Source organism: Erithacus rubecula, assembly GCF_903797595.1.
Source record: "Erithacus rubecula genome assembly, contig: scaffold_297_arrow_ctg1, whole genome shotgun sequence".
Lineage (NCBI taxonomy): Eukaryota > Metazoa > Chordata > Aves > Passeriformes > Muscicapidae > Erithacus > Erithacus rubecula.
In genome coordinates, this window is record NW_027636031.1 from 85540 (window position 1) to 106718 (window position 21179).

At 51.6% G+C, this 21179-nt stretch overlaps 1 protein-coding gene across 1 annotated transcript; it reads right to left on the bottom strand.

The window, feature by feature from the left end:
- Positions 1-1413: 1413 nt before the first annotated feature.
- On the bottom strand, positions 1414-3619 carry LOC306815930 (serine/threonine-protein kinase pim-1-like; the record flags this gene model as incomplete). Its single annotated transcript, XM_079332426.1, has 5 exons — positions 3258-3619; positions 3093-3143; positions 2522-2888; positions 1773-1949; positions 1414-1520 (listed from the first exon to the last, which is right to left on the bottom strand). Exons 1-5 carry the CDS (start codon positions 3327-3329, stop codon positions 1414-1416), a joined length of 774 nt encoding a protein of 257 aa, XP_079188552.1. The 5' UTR covers positions 3330-3619.
- Between the last annotated feature and the right edge of the window lie 17560 nt (positions 3620-21179).

The following is a 21179-nucleotide window of genomic DNA, read 5'->3' on the forward strand; positions in this document are numbered from 1 at the left end:
TATTTTAAATTGTGGTGGAATTGGAGTGAAGCAAGAAGAAATTGTTTTGTGCCCTGCCAGCTCCTGGCAAGACTGGCAATCTAAACTCTGTCACTGCCCAAATCCTTTAGGAGATGCTCTTCCTTCTCACCCTGTGAAAGAGCTGCACATTCCCTTTGAAACTGTCAGGGGCTTCTTAAAGATGGAAAGTCCCACTTACAGCTTTTTGCTTGGTTTGGGAGTGCAGAACGGAAATTCTCCTTCCATCAGCTCCAGGCTGCACTGCCTTAGGAACACGGCCCCTCGCCAGGTTTTGCCCACTCGTGGCACTTCTAGAGGAAGAAGAAAGTGCAACTGCACAATTCCAGCCAAAAAAGAATGAAGAGTGGGACATCCTGTGGAAATCCAGAGGTTCAGCTGGCACCGTGGAGAGTGTGGGTTCTTGCCCATTGGGTGTGTGTCCCTAACAGCAAACCCTTGGCCTGCAGGAGCATCTCACTCACCTGCAAAGCAGAAAGCTCAGGCGGTGCGCTCGGAACGGGCTCGTCTGGTGCAAAGCTGTCAGAGCCCTGTGAGGGCAGAGCCCTGTGCCCAGGGCTGAGCCCAGCAGAGCCCTGGCACAGCCCAGAGCTGCCTCAGCATCCGCAGAGCCCGGCTGCAAGGAGAGAAACCAGAACCCGCCCGTCAGCCGAAGGCTCCTGTCCCCCTTGTCCCGACCCCGCAGTGCCCAGGCCGTGCTGGCTGTGCCCAGAGCTGGGCACAAACCTCCCAGTCACTGCTGCCCCTGGCAGCAGAGCAGGAGGGCAGCACGTGTGCCCAGCCTGCAGCCACCATGGCACACCCAGCCCCTCAGCAGCTGCCCAGAGCCAAAAAGCAGCTTGGCAGCCTACTGAAGACTTTGTGGCATCCACCCCAGTAAGAGGGGGAGCCTTTGGTGCCTGGCCAGGCTGTGCCATGCCCAGATCTGGCAGCTTCCCCCTGGCTGTGAACTCACTTGCAAACGGGGTGCAGAGTGTGTCTCTGAGGAAGGTGCCAGAATCAAAGTCCATCATCTTCAGCTGGCCAGGTTGAGGAAGAGATTGTTGTCCTTGAGGTTGTCCTTGGTGTCTCCAGCAGCAGCCCCACCTGGTACAGCTTCTCCAGGGACTGCTTCTCTTGTCCTGGGGGCCAGACCAGGCTGTCAGTGTTCTGCCCAGGGCCCCAGCCCTCAGTGGACCAAATAAGCAAAACTAGGTGGGAAGGTGGCCACCAGTGCTTGCCACCCCAGGTCTCCAGCTCAGCTCCAGCCCAAGAGCTGTGTGTTCCCTTCTGATGACCCCTGCTCAGGGGTAAAGGCGGGCTGGTTTGGACTGCCACTGATTCCCAAGAGATGTGTGGAGCTGTTACTTGCCAGGCCTCTGGATGCAACTGTGCAACGTGCATCTCTCCCATCTTCTAGGGCAGACGAACGCCCTGCAGCCAAGGATGGTGGAAAAGGTCTTGTAAGGATGGCCTGTCCAAGGGTTGCATGGACAAACACCTCTTAATAATATCTTGGCACTCTGAAGAGAGAAAGCAGAAATCGCCAGTCAGTTGGAGAAGTTGCCCCCCCCATTCTCATGCCCAGGCCATGCTGGGTGTGCCCAGAGCTGTGCCTAAACTTCCCCATAGATTCTCTGTTTGGAGACGAGCAGGAGAGCAGGACCTGTGCCACCCCTTCAGCAGCTGCCACAGCAGGATGCTCATGAGCCCGCTGCTGTCTCCCAGCACTGGTATTCCCTCCCAGAGATGCCCAGAGATGAGGATCCATCCACCTTGAGAGAGCCGCCGTGGGAACAAGATTCGTCCCCAGATCGTCTCCTGGCCCCTCCTGAATGGGTGCTTCCCTGTGACCAGGTGGTACAGCAGGAGGCCCAGGGACCAGATCGTTGCTGCCTCGCCGTGGTAGCGTTGGTGGTAGATCCACTCTGGGGGGCTGTAGGACAGAGTTCCTATGGAATACAGATGGAGCTCATCAGGGGGATGCTGCTGCTCCCAGAGCCTGGCCCCAGCATCCCTGGGCATGCAAAGACTGCCCCAGTGGCACGTGGTGTGACCCGGTGCCCTCTCGCCAGCACGTGGGACTTCTGTACAAACTTGGGGCTGGGAAAGAAGCCACTGGTGCTGGAAGAGGGCAGCAGAAGCCCTGGGAAGGCCTAACCATGACACACAAAAGAAAAACCCACCCAGTGGTGAAAAAAACCCACTCTATTCCCTGCTGGCCCTCAAAAATGTTAATAAGCCAATGTAAATGAGGGGAGAAGAGCAGTTCAAGCCCTTCCTCGCCTGGACAGCAAACCAGCTGGGGCACGGGGTCAGACTCCCCCTCCCTGCTACCCCCACGGGGGTTTTTGTTGCCCTACCTGCCCCAGCTCCAGCCCCAGCCCAGGGGCCCCTCACGCCCCCACCCAAATCAACTTGTCTCAAGCATTAATCCCATCCCAGCTGCAACAGGGGGAAGTCCGAGGGCTACACCCAGGCTTGGGCCATGAGATGCCTAGGAGCATCCCTTGGGAGGGCTCACCTGCAAACTGGGTGTAGGCTGCGTCTTGGAGGAAGGTGCCACAGCCAAAGTCAATCAATTTCAGCTGCCCGGTGGCCAGGTCGAGCAGGATGTTCTCGGGCTTGATGTCCCTGTGCAGGACCCCGCAGCTGGTGCAGTGCCGCACGGCGTCCAGCACCTGGCGGAACAGTCCCCGCGCCTCCTCTTCCGGCAGGAACCTCCGCTCGGCCAGCACAGCCGAGAGGTCCTGGCACCGCTCCGGACGCTCCAGCACCAATAAGAAGCTGTTGGGCAGCTCAACCCACTCCAGGAGCTGAATGACACCAGCACACCCAGAGGACACCTTGTCCAGCAGCACAATCTCCAGGGGCGCACGGGCGCCGTCGGGCTGCGCGAGGAGCACGATGCCGTCAGCGGGGCTGAGGCCGTGCCAGGGCTCTGGGGCTCCTCAGCCAGCCCGGGATGCTCTGCACCCCCCGCTCACCCCACGCCCGCTCTCCCTGCAGGGCTCCCGGCGGCTCCCACCCTGCCGGGCCCCGGCTCCTCTCCGCCCGGCACGCCCCGGCTTCTACCGCTGGCCCCATTCACTCACCAGCTCGCCCCAGTGCTGGATGCGATCCCGTGGCACGCATTTGATGGCGACCTGCGAGCAAGAAGCGGCAGCCGGCTCAGCTTGCCGCCCGCTCCGCCACGCCCTGGAGTCCTCCTCAACCTCCTCCTCCACCGTCCTCCGCCCGCCGCCGGCCCCGCCACTCACCGGGGCGCCGTCCGCGAGACGCGTCCCCGAGAAGACGCTGCCGAAGCCGCCTCTGCCGAGCAGGGAACCCATCCGGTACCGCTCCTGCAGGGCCTCCTGCGCCTCCCCTGCGGGCGACACGCAGCCATCAGCGCTCGGCCCGGGGCCACACACGGCCCCCGAGCGCTCCCCGAGCGCCCCGGGCCGGGCATCCCCACCCGCCCCGGGCCCCGGCGGCTCGGGGCCGGCGGCCGCGCTGCCGAGCGGGGGAGCTCGGGCCGGGGACGCCGCCGCGGAGGCGGCGGGAGGGGCCGCGCCATGTGTGTCCTTCGCGGGTCCCGGGAGGAGCCGGGACCGGGGTCGGGACCGGGACCGGGACCGGGACCGGGATCGGGATCGGGATCGGGATCGGGACCGGGACCGGGGCCGGGGCCGGGGCCGGGGCCGGGACTGGACTCCGCGTCGGGGCCGGGGCCGGGACCGGGCTCGGGCCAGGCGGAGCCAAAGGGAGACGATGCTGCCGCAGCTCCAGGCAATGATGCCCGCCCAGCAGCGCCACCTCCAGTACAGCCAGAGCTGGGCGGAGGCGGGACTGCGACGGGATGGGCGGGGATGGGGCCGGGGGCGGGGACGGCGACGGGGCAGGGGCAGCCCCGCCCGGGGCCGGGGGCGGGCTGGGAACATGGCCCGGAAGGGGAAGAGGGGGAGAAGGGAAGAGAGGCAGAGGGTCGGGGAACGGGACACCGGGGAAGAGGGTGCGGGAATGCGGGAGAGGGAGAGGAACAAGAGATCCAGAGGATCTGTAGACTCGCTGCTTCTACTGCCGCTGTTGCTGCTGCCGCTGCTGCCGCTGCTGCTCTCGCAACTGAACCCCCGGGGCCGTTTGTCCGTGTGTTCGTTTCTCCGTGTGTTCGTTTGTCCGCGTGTCCGTTCCACGCTCGCCCCACTCGCCCCATGGCCGAGCCCCGCGCGCCCCGGGGGCAGCCCCTGAGTCTGTCCCGGAACGAGAACTTTGCCCTGTTGAGCCAAGCCCCAAGTCCTGACTCCCACACGGTGACACGGGAATCCCCTGGGTCCCTGCTGTGCACTGGTCCTGCTGAGGCTCAGACACTCTCGGAGCTCATTCCCTGGCTGGAGGATTCCTGCCCGAGCCAAGCACTGCACTTATGTCTCCAGCATTGCTTTCCAGCAAAACCTGGGCAAGGCAAACTGTTTGTAGCTTATGGTATTTTAGAGTGTCTAAGACTCACAAGTCATTGATCTTAGAGGTGAGATCCATTTGGACTTAATGGCATGGAGAAGCAGTGCAACACTAAAACACTAGAAAAGGGGAGCATAGAAATAAACACATGAAAACATCTCGGATTGTTTCTTTCCATTTTCATTTCACTTCTGGAAAGCTGTTTCAGTTTTCCAAGAATCTTCTCCACAGTCCTGTCTGCTCTTTTCAAGAGCCTTTCGTGGAGAATGAGGTCGAGCTTCTGTCACAGGCTGTGCCACCAATGCAGCTTCTCTTGGCTTTCCACACTGTGCGTGCAGCACGAGTTGTGCAGCAAAGCAGGACAAATGTTTGGAGAACTTGACAACTTATCCTTTCTTTTCCTTGTAGACTGAGGAGTTGTGCCATTGGTAAGGTTTTCATTGTGATTGTTCCAAGCTTGGAAAACAGGAGGTGGTACCAGGAATTGTTAGGGAATGCAACCCTGACTGGACTCAGAGAAAGAATCTCCAGAGCTTCCAGCTGGAAGTGGAGAGTTGTGTGATAATCATTCCCGCATCTCCATGGACACCTGCAGAGTAACCTAGACCGTGAAAATGGGCTGACAGCCGTAGTTTGTTTCTGTGCTCAGTTTAGATCATTCTACATCTCTTGCACTGGTATAAATCAAGAGCACAATCTGTTCATGATAAGCACTAGACCAAGCTGGACCGCCCAGAGTAGACAACAAAAAGAATCTAAAAAGGGGAAATGCAGGTGAACTTTGTGGACTTGGTGAACATTGTCTGCAAGAAGGGTAGTTTTTTCTAATAATTTCTAGTCCATTCCTTGTGCTTTTATCCTTCTGAGAAGGCCACTTGCATCCCAGATTCCTCATCAAAGGAGAACCCTGAGCCTGTGGAACTGTGTGTCTCTGCTCCTCTCAGGGACACTCAGAGTGAGACAGGAACAATTTTGAAGCAGTTATATTAAAGCAAAACCAGTTATTAAGTAGAGATTGATATCATTCACCCAAACCAAAAACTTCAGCTCAGCCCAGAGCAGTGTCCTGGAGGGGTGTCCCCAGCCCAGGGAGGAAGGCCCACACCCCCCAAGGAGGGGAATGTCAGGACACGCTGCTGTTACAATCTGGGACGGGGCTTTTCCAGCCTGGGGTGCTGCCCTGTCACTCAGATGTGCCCAGGCTGTGCCAGCTGAGCAGCTCTGCTGAAGTTCTCAGTGGTGGCACTTGGTTGTTCCTTTCTCTGGGGATTTTCCCAGCTCTGCCACAGCTTCTGCTCCCTCTCAGGATGTTGAACTTTGGGATGGAGGAGTCAGGCTGGTTTCAGCATTATTCACCCCAAAAGCAGCCTGACCCCCTCCTTCATTTCCAACCGGGGGCTTTGCAAACAGAGCCTTGTTGAAGCTGTTAGAGCCCATTGCAGGCAGAGCCTCCTGCTCCAGCAGGAACTGCCTTTCCTGGGCCATGGCCAGGCCAGGTCCTGCTGCAGGAAAAGCCCCAGGCAGCCCCAACACAGGGAAGGGCTCGGGGACAAGTGCAGAGTGCTGTGGTGGGAGCTGTGCCAGGGAGAGCCTGAGACAGCAAAGGCACCTTGGCAGCAGCAGCTGCTTCCAGGGCATGGCCAGAAGCCTCCCCTGGCAAGCTGGTCTGGTGGCCACCAGTGCAGAGCTGCTGCCTCAGGTCATTTCTGGCTGGGCTCTGCAAAGCCACTTGTGCTCCAGGAACCTGACTGGGAAGCAATTGGCCCCGGCATCCTGGGGACAAGATATTAATGACAAAACTGTTCATCCCTGCAGAGACAGGACAGGCACAGAGGATGGGGAGAGCCAGGGCCAGGGACATGGCTGCAATGGTGATGGCTGTGAGGTCACTGCCCCTGCAGCAGCCTGGCTGGCCCTCAGCAGACATTCTGGTCAGAAGTGCTGTGAGGTCACCCAGCACATCAGAGAGCCCACACAACAGGAATTCCATCCTTGGGGAGGGCAGGGGTTTCACCATGTCAGGTTGCACAAAGCTCCTGCTCCTGGAGCATTTCTGGCATGGGGCATCCACTTCTCTATGGTAGGACCCACAGCTGGTCTGTGGGTTAGAGAGGGTTAATGAATGAGGTTTGTATTCTCTGACCAAGGCTATTGGCATGGAAGAAGAAAAGAAGGAAAAAGAAGATAACCAGGGAAGAAAACCTTGCAGCTGGGGACAGTATTTTTAGAAAGGTCATGGGAAGAATAGAAGTGAAGATTTTTCTGCCAATGATTTTTATGTTGATTTATTGTAGCAATGAAGAAACTGTAAACTGTGCAGAGGGTATAAAAGACAGCATGCTATTGTAATAAACAGATTGTGCCACCTAAAGTGTTGAGTGTCTATGTGTGTCACACCCACCTATGCAGCAACACTTCTCTGGAAAAGCAGTTGCAGTTTTGTGCCACTGTCATTGTAAAATATTTCCTCCTTCTAACAAATGTAAATACACCCTGATTCAGTTTAAAGATATGGACCCTTGTTTTGTCACTGAAAGATTTGGGAGAAAATCAAAGTCCATTTTTCTTAGACTTTGACCACTATGTTTCCATTTTCAAAGACCTTGGAGAGGACTCAAAAATCTTCCCAGACTGGGTTTGGAGGCCTCATCACATCAGCATCAGGCAGAGTCTGAGGGGCCTGGGCTCAGTGGAGACTGAGGACAGAACAGAAAGAGCCCTGTATAAGCAACTGAAACATTTATTACGTACTAGTCAGCGTAACTTACCTAAACATGAGCTAAAGAATCTCTTAGAGTGGACCGTACTTCATTTTCCTAATGCAGACAGTTCTTTGCTCTTTACCAAAGATTTCTGGGAGACAGTCGGGATAAAATTGTTTAATCAAATTTCTCGCCGAGATATGGCTGCAGCAGAGCTAGTCCTGGCTTGTCGGGCTCTCGTGGAGCTCTTTACCGCCACAGCCGGCCTGGCTCTGCCCGCCGCGCCTTCCGCGGCCAAATCCACCCCTGCCGCAAGCCATGTGCGCCCAGCCCCCCCCAAACCCCGCAGCATCCCCTCCCCCAGCCTCTGCCGCCGCGTCTGAACCCCACGCGGCCCCGGGTCCTGCCTGCCCAGCCCGTCCCGCTCCCCCAGACCCCGTGCTATACCCCGCCGCTCCCGGGGCTTCCGCCATGCCGCCCGGCTCCCCCGCTCCACCGGCTCCCCATCCCATCCACGTGAACCGAGCCGCGATGTCGGCCCCCAATCTTCCCGCGTGCGCCCCCGCGCTGCCCGTTACCGGTCCTGCTCAGCCCGGCCCCCCGCCCCCGCCGTGACCCCGCCCCTTGACTCCGCCCCCGCGTCCGTCACTGCCGTGACCCCGCCCCTTGGATCCGCCCCCGCGTCCATCACTGCCGTGGCCCCGCCCTTTAGCCCCGCTCCTGCACACCTCCCTGCTCCCGTCATTGCCTCCACCCCGCCCCCGCTGCTGACGTCACGCCGACCCCGCCCCTTCCTCGGGAAGCCTCGCAGCCCCTCCCCCAAGGCGCGGCGCTGCTGCCATCCCGCGCGTTTTCCTACCGGCGTTGCTATCCCAGCCAGCAGCGGCGAGCCCCGTGCCCAGCCGCGAGGCGGGGGGGGCTCATCCCGAATCCCCCCCGCTGCCCGTGCCCCCCCCTCCGCTTATGCCCCCGCCGGAACCTTTTCTGGCGATGCCTCGGCTCGGCTCCCCAGCCCGCACGTCCTGGCTCAGCCCCGGCCAGCAGCGCTCCCCGGGGAGCTCCCGACCCGCCCTCCCGTCCGGAGCGCGGCTGCAGCCGCGTCGCCGGCCCGCCCGCCTTCTCTCGCCCCTCCACCCGAGCCGTCGCTGCACAGCTGCTGTCCGGTGCCGGCGCTGCCGTCGCGGTGCCCCGTCCCCGACCCTCCCGAGCAGCCCGCGTTCCCCGCGCCGCTGCCCATCGCCGCCGCGGTCCCGGATCCGGCCGTGCCGCCTTCACCGCAGCCCCGCCTCCGGCCCGCCGCGCTCCAGCCGCGCTCTCGCCTACAGCACCGCAACCCGACCCGGGACCAGAATTCTCCAGTTCAGCCTTATTATCACACCCTGGAACACTCGCTATAAAAGACAGAGGGGGAGGTGATGCCACAGCACCCCGTTAATAATGGAGCAAACAAGGAACTATTTTACACCCGCAAATGCTTTGCCGTTTGTGCAAAAGGCATCTCCGCTTTACACGGAGACACTGTATTCTAAAATCCGCCAGACATAAACCTCCCGAAATATTATGACGATTTCCTTTCCACTGACTGGCAGGAAATCAGACGCGATATCTGCAAAGACGAAAGCCTTAATATGTTAGCAATGCTGGTCATATTTAATGCACAGCCCAGGGGTCCCAGAAGATGGTCCCCCATCCCATCACATGAAATTAAAGAATTAAGAAAAGCTTTGAGGGACAATGGCATCTCATCCCCCTATTTCAAACAGCTGTTAAAGAGCACGTTAGACGGACATACACTTACACCCAATGATTGTAAGAATCTGGCTACAGTAACGCTTACTGACTCACAGTATCTACTGTGGGAACTGAAATGGAAACGTGTGCTCACAGAGACACTAGCAGCATACAGAGACAGTCCAGATATAGAACTACGTGCCCTGACCTTAACCAAACTGACTGGTGATCATCCTGATGACAGGAACGAGGAGCAAATGAATTTACCTAGAACAGCCCTAGAGGACATTAAAAAAATGGCACGCAGAGCTTTCTTACAGATTCAACCTGCAGGAGTCTTTGAAAAAGCGTATAACCTCATAACCCAGAAACCATCTGAACCATTTACCACATTTGTGGATAGAGTAATACAGGCAGCTGAGAGACAGTGCTCTGATGACATAGCCCATCCAATAAGGGTACGAGACATTGTTGAAAATAATGCCAATGCAGACTGCAAAAAAGCTATTAAAGCAATAGCAAAGGAAAATCCAACAGTGCCTGAAATGATAGATGCCTGCAACAAAATAGGAAGTTTGCAGCAGGTGGCATCTATTCAAGCAAACGAACTTGGTAAAACCCTGGGAGAACAACTTGAAAGAGTTCCCACAGCTCAGACATCACAAACTGCTGCATTAGCGGCACAAGCAGAAGCACGTGATCAGAAACTCACAGAAATACTGGCTGCTCTGCACCTGAATTCTCAACAAAACAATACCAGTAGGGCTGTAATGCCTGCTGCTGTCACATCAGGACCTTGTTATTTCTGCAAAAAAACAGGTCATATAATGAAGAACTGCTCAGAAGTTAGAAGAATGATACAGACATCGGATCGCTGCTCCAACTGCAAAAAAGGACATCATATCTCCTGGCAGTGCCGAGCCAAACCTGATATAAGCAAGAAAAACAATTCCAAAAACTCGAAGACGAGCGCGGAGCGCCACCGCGTGGTGAAACAAGTTATGGCACCACAGAACCCCGAGGGAGGATTTGTAAATACTCCAGCTCAGACGCCAATTCTTCCATCACCAGCAGAACCCCAGGTTATGCCACAGGCTTACTGCCCCCAGGGTTCTGGTGCACTTTGGCTGCCTCCAAGCCAATAACATTTTTAAAGGACAGTAGTTATACCTATATCCCTACAGGAATTACTGGGACTTCTCAATACAGGCAGGACTTTTTGGTTATTGGCAAAGAGATGAATGGTATTCTGCGACTGCTTGTTTTGCCTTGTGTATTTTCTGTCAACTGCTATGAAGAACTACCAGTGTTAGCTAATGCCTGTTATCCTCCCTTGCATATTCCACCTAAGGCCCCTATAGCTAATGCTATAGCACTGTTTATGGGGACCACAGAGCATATGCCACCTTGTGATCCCTCATTTAATCAGGACAACCCTGAAGTTTTTTGGATTCAACACATAAGTACACAACGCCCAATGATGACTTGTGAACAGTCAGTTGGTGGGATTCGAGTTAGAATCAAGGGTATGGTGGACACGGGGGCAGATGTTACTGTGATTTCTTATTATTACTGGCCAGCAGAATGGAAATTAATAACTCCCCCAGATGCTTTCACAGGCATTGGGGTTGCAACTCCATGCCCACAGAGTGAGTCTGTGGTCAGCATTACAGGACCACATGGGAAAAAGGCATTGGTTCTTCCCTATGTAGTGCAAAGACACATCACAGTGTGGGGAAGAGATTTGCTTTCTCAATGGGGAGCCAGAATTGAACTGGATTTTTAGTAGGGGTCACTGAGACACTCAGCTTTTTAAAATTAACCTGGAAAACAGGCACCCCCATCTGGCAAGCCCAGTGGCCCCTAACAAACAATAAGCTGAGTGTTCTTAAGAACCTAGTGGCTGAACAGCTGCAAAAAGGCCACATCACACCCACTACCAGCCCATGGAACTCGCCTGTATTTGTAATCCACAAGAAAGCCTGTGGCACCTGGCGATTATTACACGATCTCAGAAAACTTAATGCAGTGATTGAAGACATGGGAGCCCTACAGCCAGTCCTGCCCAACCTTTCCATGATCCCAAGAGACTGGCCACTTGTCATTATCGATCTAAAGGACTGTTTCTTTAACATTCCACTACACCCAGACGATGCACCTTGCTTTGCTTTCTCTGTTCCAAGCACAAACCTGCAGGAACCACTTCAAAGGTACCATTGGCTCGTTTTGCCACAAGGAATGAAAAATTCTCCAACCATCTGCCAGTATTACGTAGCCCGTGCCTTATCTCTGGTTTGTGAGCAATTCCCAGAATCATTCATAATCCACTATATGGATGATTTATTGATAGCAGCTCCAACGCATTAACAAATGGAAACAACCCGTGATAGTGTTGTTGCTGAAATTACAAAAGCAGGACTGGTGATTTCTGAATCAAAAATACAAGAGACTGCTCGCTGGAAATATTTGGGTTGGAAATTGAGAGAACAATCTATTGTGCCCCAAAAAGTACAAATCCGGATGGAGGTTCACACTTTACAGGATCTACAACAGCTTTTAGGAGAGATCAACTGGGTCAGAACTGTGTTAGGAATCACTGCTGATGAACTTGCTCCACTTTTTGACTTGTTGAAAGGGGACAATAACATTAGATCCCCTAGGTCTCTCACACCTGAAGCTTGCAAAGCCTTAGAAAAAATTACAGAAGCCCTGCGAACCAGGCAGGCACATCGCTGTATGCCAGATAAACCCTTTTTCCTCGCAATTTTAGGACAAGAGCTGAAACTGTGTGGTCTCATCTTTCAATGGGACCCCTCTCAAAAAGATCCCTTGTTAATGATTGAATGGGTTTTCATTTCATACAGGTCACCAAAGACAATCCTCACACCTTTAGAAATGATGTCTCAGATCATCATCAAAGGTACAGCAAGGCTTCTTTCAATAGCAGGTTGTGAATTTGCAATTATCTATTTGCCCATGAAGAAAACTTATTTTGAGTGGGCAATGCAAAAATCAGAAGACTTGCTGTATGCCTTGCTTGATTTTCCAGGGATTTGCTCCATTCACTATCCGGCACACAAAATGATCAAAGCTAAATTCTGCTACAAAGAAAAACCTCTGATCAGTGAAGAACCTTTAGAAGCAATTACTGTCTTCACTGATGAATCAAGGCAAACACACAATTCAGTAGTTATATGGCAAAATATGGAAACAAAAGCTTGGGAACAAGATGTTCAAAAGGTTGAAGGTTCTCCTCAGATTGTAGAATCAGCAGCAGTTGTAAAGGCTTTTCAGCTCTTTCCAGAACCTCTCAACTTGGTAACTGACTCAGCATATGTTGCTAATATTGTCAAGAGAATTGAGGGATCAGTTCTAAAGGATGTGAACAATGATAAGCTATGTCTTTGGTTTACCTGTCTTTACCAAACCCTATCTCACAGAACTAATCCTTATTTTATTTCCCACATAAGGGCCCATTCAGGCCTCCCAGGATTTATGGCAGAGGGAAATGCTCGAGCAGATGCATTGGCATCAGCTGTCTCTGATGAGGAAGATACCTCAGTGCTTGCTGCAATAACTCTGCCTAACACTATTGAACAAGCCAAATTGAGCCATGCATTCTTTCACCAAAATGCACAGGCAATTAAACGAGATTTTCACATTACCTTAGAGCAAGCACAAAATATTGTACGAGCTTGCCCTGACTGCCAGCTAGTTCTGCCACTTCCTGCTATAGGAGCCACCAACCCAAGAGGGTTGGAGAGCTTGCAGAAATGGCAAATAGATGTTACTAAGTATCCCTCTTTTGGGAAACTTAAAAACATCCATGTCTGTCGATACATTTTCAAATGCAATTTTTGCTTCTGTGCATACAGGGGAAATGGCTGAGCATGTTTGCCAGCATTTTTCACAAGCCTTTTCTTATCTAGGTATCCCCCAAGAGGTCAAAACTGATAATGGTCCTTCTTATACCTCACATGAATTGGGTGCATTTTTAAATGACTGGGGCATTTGCCATACATTTGGCAATGCTCATTCGCCCACAGGTCAGGGAATAATAGAAAGGACACATCAGACTCTAAAACGCATTTTAGATCAACAGAAAGGGGGAGATCCTCAGGCCTCACCTCAAAGGAGGCTAAATAAAGCATTGTATGTCTACAATTTTTTGAACAGCTCTGCAGACGAGCCAGATCCTCCTATTTATAGACACTTTTTAAATAACAGAAAAGCAAAACTGAAGGAGCACCCCCAGTTTTGGTTAAAAACTTAGAAACAGGACAAATAGAGGGACCATACAACCTCATAACATGGGGAAAAGGGTTTGTGTGTGTTTCCACAGATGGAGGCCTCAAGTGGGTGCCAGCAAAGAATGTGAAGCCCCACTGTGCATCAAAACCTGCTGAAGCCTCCACAGCAGCCAGTGATCCTGCGAGAAGCCAGGAAGCAAGCACCCAGACCTGAACTGTGCAGAATCATCAGGAGAAAGTGACCAGGAGAAACAGTTCAAGGAAAGAATGGAGTTTCATTGTTTGCATGAATGCATGTTGTTTTTCTTCCTTTGTTTTAGCTTTTGTAGTGAAGTGTTACCAGTGAATCAACCCAAGACAAATATCTGGGTTTCCTTAGCCAAGTCAGCAGGCTCTGACACCATCTGCTTATCTAACACAAGTCCTGACAAACCTTTTTCAACCTGTTTAGTAGGAGTACCTTTGCCAGAGGGTTTCAACAATGTCACCCTTGAAAGGTATTGGCCATATGATGATCATCATGCATCTCCAACTCCCAGCCAAAGACATCAAACTTACATTGACAATTTTAAAGCTGATCAATTTGATCTCCAAGAGCTTGAAATCTTAGGTTCAGTAACTATAAACAGTTGTTATTTCTTTCATCTCATGGAAGGAGACAGTCCTCATTTAAATGTTACCCCATATCACCCAGTTTATAGCAATGTGACTTTTTGGTGTAATCAAACTAAACTTCTCACATATTTTGAGCCACACGCAAGTCAATTTAGCAAACTTACAATACAATTTCCCAAGGGAATTTGGCTCATTTGTGGAGACAGAGCATGGTAGGGCATACCTTCATATACAGAAGGTGGCCCCTGTGCACTTGGACAACTTACCATAATATTCCCCAGTGTTAAAGAGGTGGTCAAAAAGAAAAGTAGAAAAATCAGATCCTCCACAGGACATCATTTTGAAAGTGACTGTGACAGTAACCTTCGCCCGTGGAACTCTGGCACGACAATTATCACAAGCATTTTTTTACCTCAGGTGAGCACCTCATTTGCTCTGAGACAGTTAAATCAGTTGGGATGTTGGCTCAGTAAAGAAGTAAATGCCACATCAATGGCAATTAGTGACTTGTTGACAGATGAAGAAGCAGTGAAACATGCCACTCTACAAAACAGAGCAGCCCTTGACTTCCTTTTACTGGCTCATGGGCATGGCTGTGAAGATTTTCAAGGATTGTGTTGCATGAATTTATCAGATCATTCTGTTTCCATTCATAAACAGTTGCACAATTTGAAGGATTTAGCTAACCAAATTACTACAAGTGATCTAACCTGGCTAGACAGGTTGTTTGAAGGTTGGAGCTTTGCCTCTTGGCTAAAGGAACTTTGTAAAATAGGCTTGTTTATTCTATTAGTAATAGTTGTGTTATTAGTGTTTTTACCCTGCATACTCCAGTGTATAAGGAAAATAATGACCAAGACAGTTTCTAATATTTTTGTTGTTCAACGAAATGGGGGAGATGTTGGTGAAGGAATAGCAAAGACTTATGAATGCCTAGCAAGCAGTTCTGAAACAATAGATGAAATAGAGATGTTAGCAGTATTTGACATAGATGCTGAAAATAGTTATGTTAAGGTTTGAGACCTCTTCCTTTGTTTAGATAAAACCAAATACCATACATGCCAAAGAAGCAGCAGATATCCTGTCCCAAGCCTGGCAGGAAAGATCTCAAGATAAGGGTAAAGCCATAAAACATAGTGATTTAGTTGTTCCTATAGGTTGCATGCAAATATTAGGTAATAGATTGGTTATTGGAATTTAGAATATTCATTATGGAATAATACTTATTGTACTGCAAATGGAAAATCCTTCTACTTCTCTCTTCTCCCTACTTCTCTTATCTTCTGTTTCTACTTCTCTCTTCTCTCCTCTCCTGTTCCTGCTTCTCCTCTCTTCCTTCCCCGCTTCTCCTCTCCACTCTTATTACCTCTAATCTCTAACTTTTCTCTAAGCTCTCTCTTATACCCACGCCCTATAATAAAATACAACCCTGAAGAACAGCAAATAATAAGCTCCTGAGTCTGTCCCGCGACCGTCCAGAAACCCCCCGGTCCCACAGCCTGTCTGTCATTAAAGTGTGTCTGAAGGTGTTTTGCAGTTAGGGAGTGCATTAAAAATGCCACTTCAGTCAGTGCTGAGCTTCAGTGACAAAAATGCCTACAAGCTGCTGTTGCTTTGAACGTGCAGAACCAAAGTCCTGCCAAAACACAGCAGTGGTGATTTGCTGATGCTGTGTCTGGCTCTGTTGCTGTGGAAGGGTTATGGAGCAGTGAAAAAACAGCAACAAGACACTCTCTTGCTTGGTGCAGAAAAGAGCAAGAAAGAGCAATTTATTGAAAGAAACCATTGCCTTAAATAAGGCAGTTCATGGAAAACAAAATACAAACAGATCATTGGTCAGAGAAGGAGACACCTCTGCTCCCTGAATTTCTCATGGACCTTGCAGGTGTTTATCCCTGTTATGATTCTTTCTTTTGTGTTTACAGTAAAGAAGGAGTCTCTGGCCTGGGAAAAGTCCTGGCTAGAGGCTGAGAAAGTTTCATGGCCTGAGAAAAATACTTAGAACTTGAGAAAAAGGCCTAGCTAAAATGTGCCTAGGCCTACAGCAGTGTCCACAATTCCCCCTTTCAGTTTTTAAAAAGGAAAAGAAAGAGAAGTGTTTGTAATCCTCCCCAGGGCCCTTTGTCAAAGGAGAACAAACACCACTCCTCAGGAGATTTGTGGATACCTGAAGTGCCTAGGGAACTCTTCATACCTGGTGCTTTTAACAAACTCAATTCTAAAACTTAATTCTAATTACAATAACAAAACCCATCACCATTCACCAAACTTATCAAACAGTGAAAAAATCCACCACTAAGTAATTATTCTAATACAACAATGAAAACTATATCAACAGTTCCAACATGAACAGATGAATGTCCATTCTCTGCTTGAAGAGGGATCATCTGGTCAGTGTTTTCTCTGGTTGGTGTTTGGTGAGCTGGTCAGCATGTGAAAGCTGAGCTGTGATCACACTCTGCCCCTGGTGCAGGTCAGGGCAGACACCTTGATGGTCAGTAGCAAAGACCCAGGCATGTCTCATCTGAAGCCTGAAATGAGGCAAAGGTGATTCACAATAACTGGATTGGTTAGATCTTTTCTTTCTCTTTTTCCAATCTCGCTGTCCTACAATAGGAACAGCATCATCTGTTATGATTCTTTCTCTTGTGTTTACAATAAAGAAGAAATCTCTAGCCTGGGAAAAATCCTGGCTAGAGGCTGAGAAAGTTTCATGGCCTGAAAAAAATACTTAGAACTTGAAAAAAAGGCCTAGCTAAAATGTGCCTAGGCCTCCAGCAGTGTCCACAACCAGGACTGGCACCGGCTGTGGGGATTGGTTGTGGCTTTAGATCTTCCCAGAGCAGAGCAGCTGCTGGCTGCTGTAAAGTTGTTTCTTGTGAAGGCACGTCAGGCTCCAAAGGCAAAGAGCCCAAGGCTCTCCAGTCCCTGTTCAATCTCTCTGCCATAAAGTCCCGATGGAAGCAGGAGCAGCTCTCTGCTGCAAGAGGTGGAAGCTGCGGCTGGTGCAGAGTCTCCAGAGGCAGATGCTCCCTGGCCTTTCTTCTTCTGTTCTTTTCTTCTTCATCTTCCTCTTCTTCTTCTTCTTTACTCCCGTGCTGGTAGTGGTGGACGAAGAGAGAGCGATGAGAGAGGAGTGAGAGAGAGCTCTGGCTCCAACATGCGGACTTTTTTTTGACAAATTACCCAATGAGCCAAAACCGTGAACCTGATGAATTTCTTCTAAACCTATTAAAATCCCTAATACTAAACTCTACATATAACTTGTGCATATGGACTATCTGGTCTATGTGAAGAATATATAAAATATTTATATTGCAATTTTATTAAGTCTGGAGCTAAGTTTTTAATGTCTCAATCACACACAATTTTATAGGAGATTCCACAGCTTTTACTTTTCATGGTATTTGAAACATATTTCTACGTGCTTCACACTAAGATTTAAACTTCTACTTCACATCTATACTACTTAATATTTCTCTTTCCTTAAACTAAAACTTAGACATCTTTTTCATGTCTGTGTGGTTTCTTGTACTTTACTTATCAAAATATTTTAAATTTAATTCTGGCATACTGTTCTCTCTCGGAAGGAGTCAGAGAGGCTTCTCTGTTCCACTCTCCAACAACCAGGAATGGGGACGGGGCAGAGAGTGGGTACTGGGAAAGGGACATTGGAATGCGAATGAAAACATGAACAGGGAATGGGAATATGGGAATACAACAGGAAATATCGAAACAAAAATTGGGAAGAAAATATGGGATGGAGATTTAGAATATAGGAGAGAGAACAGACATGGGGATAGGGCAAAAAGGATTGGGAATGGGAATATGGGAAGGGGACTGGAAATAAAGAAATGGAAATATGGGAATGGGACTGGGATCAGGAATACTAGAAGGGGAACAGGACAGGGAATATGGGACTGGGAATATGTGAATGGTAACCAGGCAGAGAATACAGGACAGGGAATGATACCGGGAATGGGATCTGAACTGGGAGGGGGCAGGAATGATGTGAGACAGGAATGGGCTGCGGGCAAGGGTAGTGACAGTGAGGAGAGGAGGATCCTGGACAGGGGACAGCGAGAGCTGGGTCAGGGGGAAACGGGGAGGGTGTCAGGGCAGGGGGTCCTTGATCAGCTGCCCCAAAACCTCCATCAGCATCTCCCAGTGCAGCCAGAGCTGATGGGCCTGGGGTGCCCAAAGCCCTGAGACACCCCCAAGGAAACCTGAATTCCCTGGAACACAGGGTCCCCCACATCCTCTGGAAGATCCCCCTGTGTCTGCAGGCATGTCTCAGTTCAATGTCTTAATTTTTATCCCAGTACTGGGTGTCTGGGAAAGACAAAGAGAAATGCAAAGAAAATCCAGGTCACAGGGAGCCAGCACGAAGCTTTTCCTGCACTCAGGGCACTCACAGGGCTTCTCTCAGTGGAGACTCCATTGGTGTCTGGTCAAGGTAGAGCTCTTTGAGAAGCTCTTCCCACACTCGAGACACTCATAGGGTCTCTCCCCTCTGTGGATGCGCCAGTGGCTGATGAAGTGGGAGTTTCTCTTGAATCCCTTCCCACAGTCGCGGCAGCAGAAGGGCCTCTCATCCCAGTGAGTGCGATAGTGCCTCCAAAGGCTGGACCTGCTCTCAAACCTCTTCCTGCATTTATCACACTCATAGGGCCTCTCCCCAGTGTGGCTCCTCTTGTGCACAGTCAGGTCTGAGCTCTGTCTGAATCTCTTCCCACACTCCCCACACTCGTAGGGCCCTTCCCCTGTGTGGATTCTCTGGTGTCTGATCATGTCGCATCTCCTCCTGAACCCCTTCCCACATTCCGAGCACTTTTGGGGCTTCTCCCCATGGTGAAGCTGCTCACGCAGCCCCAGCTCCGAGCTCCGGCCGCCTCCCTGGCCCGGGCTGGCTCTTTCCTGCTGGGATCCCCGGGCTGTGCGTTTGCAGCCCCTCCTGCTGCGGGACCTGCGGGGCTTTTCCTCCCCGTTGCATTCCTGCGCCGTGGAGCCGCTGCAAACGGCCTCTTGCCCGAGGCTGTGCCACGGGGATTTGTCCTCCCTGCTGTCCGTGCTCAGTTCCTTGTCTGGGGGAGGAAGGACAAGGACAGGATGGGATTTGCCTCTGTGCCAGAGGGAAGGGCAAGGAGATTCCCCCAGGGCTGTGCTGCAGCCGGGGCCGTGCTGGGCTGGGAGATGGAGCAGGACACATGGGGAAAGGGGGCACTGACTTCCTCCTCACCTGCCTGGGGCTCCTGGGACATCGACCTCGTCCTCATGGCCTCCTCCTCCTCAATGCAGCCGAGGTTTGGAAAATCCTGGCTTGGGGGGAAAACAAGGGCTGAGCGCGTTGGGTTTGATGGTGGCGCTGCCCAAGGGCAGCTGGAGCAGTCAGCGCCCCTTTCAGCCTCGGGGGCCCGGAGCCCGCTCAGCACCAACCTCCCGCACCCCTCCAGGCTGCCGGGGGTCCCCCGGCTCCGGGATCGCCCCTCTGCGCTCTCCCCTCTCCGGGGCTCCCGCCTTCCCTCCCGGCTCTGCCGGGGATCTCCAGAGCCGATATCACCCCCTCCCTGCCGATACCGGGCGATCGCCACATGGGACCTGCCATGATCCCGCCAGGGCCATTTCTGGCTCGGCTTTGGGCTCCTGCAAGATCCAAACATCCCCTGAACCGCAAAATAAAACCCTCCCGGAGCCGCCCATGATGGATTTGGGGTGAGTTGCCCCTCCCCACTCACCTGAGGGATTTTGGGGGGCGATGCTGCCGGACCCGGGGGAGCTGCGACCTCAACGACCGAACGGCAGAAGCGCGTGGTTCCAAAATCGCTCCTCCTCTTCCTCCCGCTCCTCCGGTGTCCCTCCTCTTCCTCCCGCTGCTTCTCTTGCATCTCTTCCTGCTTTTCCTCTTCCTCCCACTCCTCCTCCTCTCCCAGCGCAGCCAGAGCCGCTGGAACTGGGGTGCCCAAAGCCCTGAGCAACCCCCAGGTCCTTCCCGGGACCCTCAGGCTGGTGCTCAGCCTCGAGTCTCCCCAGGCAGCTCCAGTCACAGGCTCCAGGACAAGCCATTGTTCTTGGCTGCAGAGTAAAGCACATTCCTCTCCTCTGGTCCCATCCTGACTGGGCCAAGGGCACTGCATGAGCGATTTTCTGCTTGGTCTGGGTGAAGGTTTGTTGCTGTTCAGGGCCACAGCTGGAATTGTTCTTCTTAGTGTGACCAGGTAGAGAGGGCTCACAATGTGGCTGCACTCAGGAATGCATTCTCTAAAAACCTATGGCCCCTAGGAAAGCTTGTGTTTCCTTCTTGCTGGTTGGTGGAGACACTGTGATGATCTCATTGCTCATTTCAGTGGGGATCTGGCTCTGTCCATCTTGCCACTCTCCTCCCAGGAACTGGATCTCTCAGGCAGGTCCCTTGACTTTGCTCTTCTCCATGGGGAAACCTCCTTCCAGCAGAATCTGGATGATCCTCTCTCCTTTCTCAAATATTTTTATTGCCGTGTTCCTCCACATAATGATGTCATTGATGTATTGCAGATGTTTTGGAGCTTTACCCTTTTCCAGTGCAGCCTGGATCAGCCCGTGGCAGATGGTGGGGCTGTGTTTCCACCCCTGGGGCAGTCAGTTCCAGGTGTGCTGCACGTCCCTCCAGGTGAAAGCAAACTGAGGCCTGCACTCTGCTGCCAAAGGAATGGAGGAAAATGCATTGGCAATGTCAATGGTGCCACTTTGCTGCCTTGGGCTCCAGCTCCCCCTGGAGATCCAGCGTGTCCAGCACGGCAGCACTCAGCACTGGAGAATCAACGACTGGGGGAGAGAGGGGCTCTACTGACTGGTGATCAGAATCCAAATTTACTCTCAGTTACATGTGCTTATATACCATTTTTAGGAAAGCTAGTAATTTCTTACCACATTGATTGGGTGAAACATTACACAACCAAGCTTACACATTTTGCAACATTTCTATTTGATTCATTCTTCTTTCATGTCAACAGTCTTGATCGAATCTTCATGGAGTCTTCAAAGCTGTGTTTGCTGTTTCCAAGGCATCTTGGTTATCAAGCTGCTTATGCTAATTAAATCCACAGTACTCTGTCTTAGCTCCCACAGTGGAGTCACTTCATTCAATGCACAGTAGCCTACAGTCAATTTCTATTTTCTGTCAGACTTGCCCACAGGCAAGCTGAGGCTGTTGAAGGGTGAGTGGGTTTTACTGAGCATCCTTTGACTTTCTAGCCAAAATTTTATGGATGGGGATAATGGCATCTTGATTCATCTGATATTGCTGGCTGTGTGCTCTTGAGGTGTGTCACGATCCGCCCAACCTCAGTGGGAGTCGTGACTGGTCCTTTTATGGATCTCAGAGCACAAAAGACACAGCAGGGATACAAAACCAGTTTACTTTTAAAGAAATGCACTTTATTTAGTGCCAACCAAAATTCGATAGTGG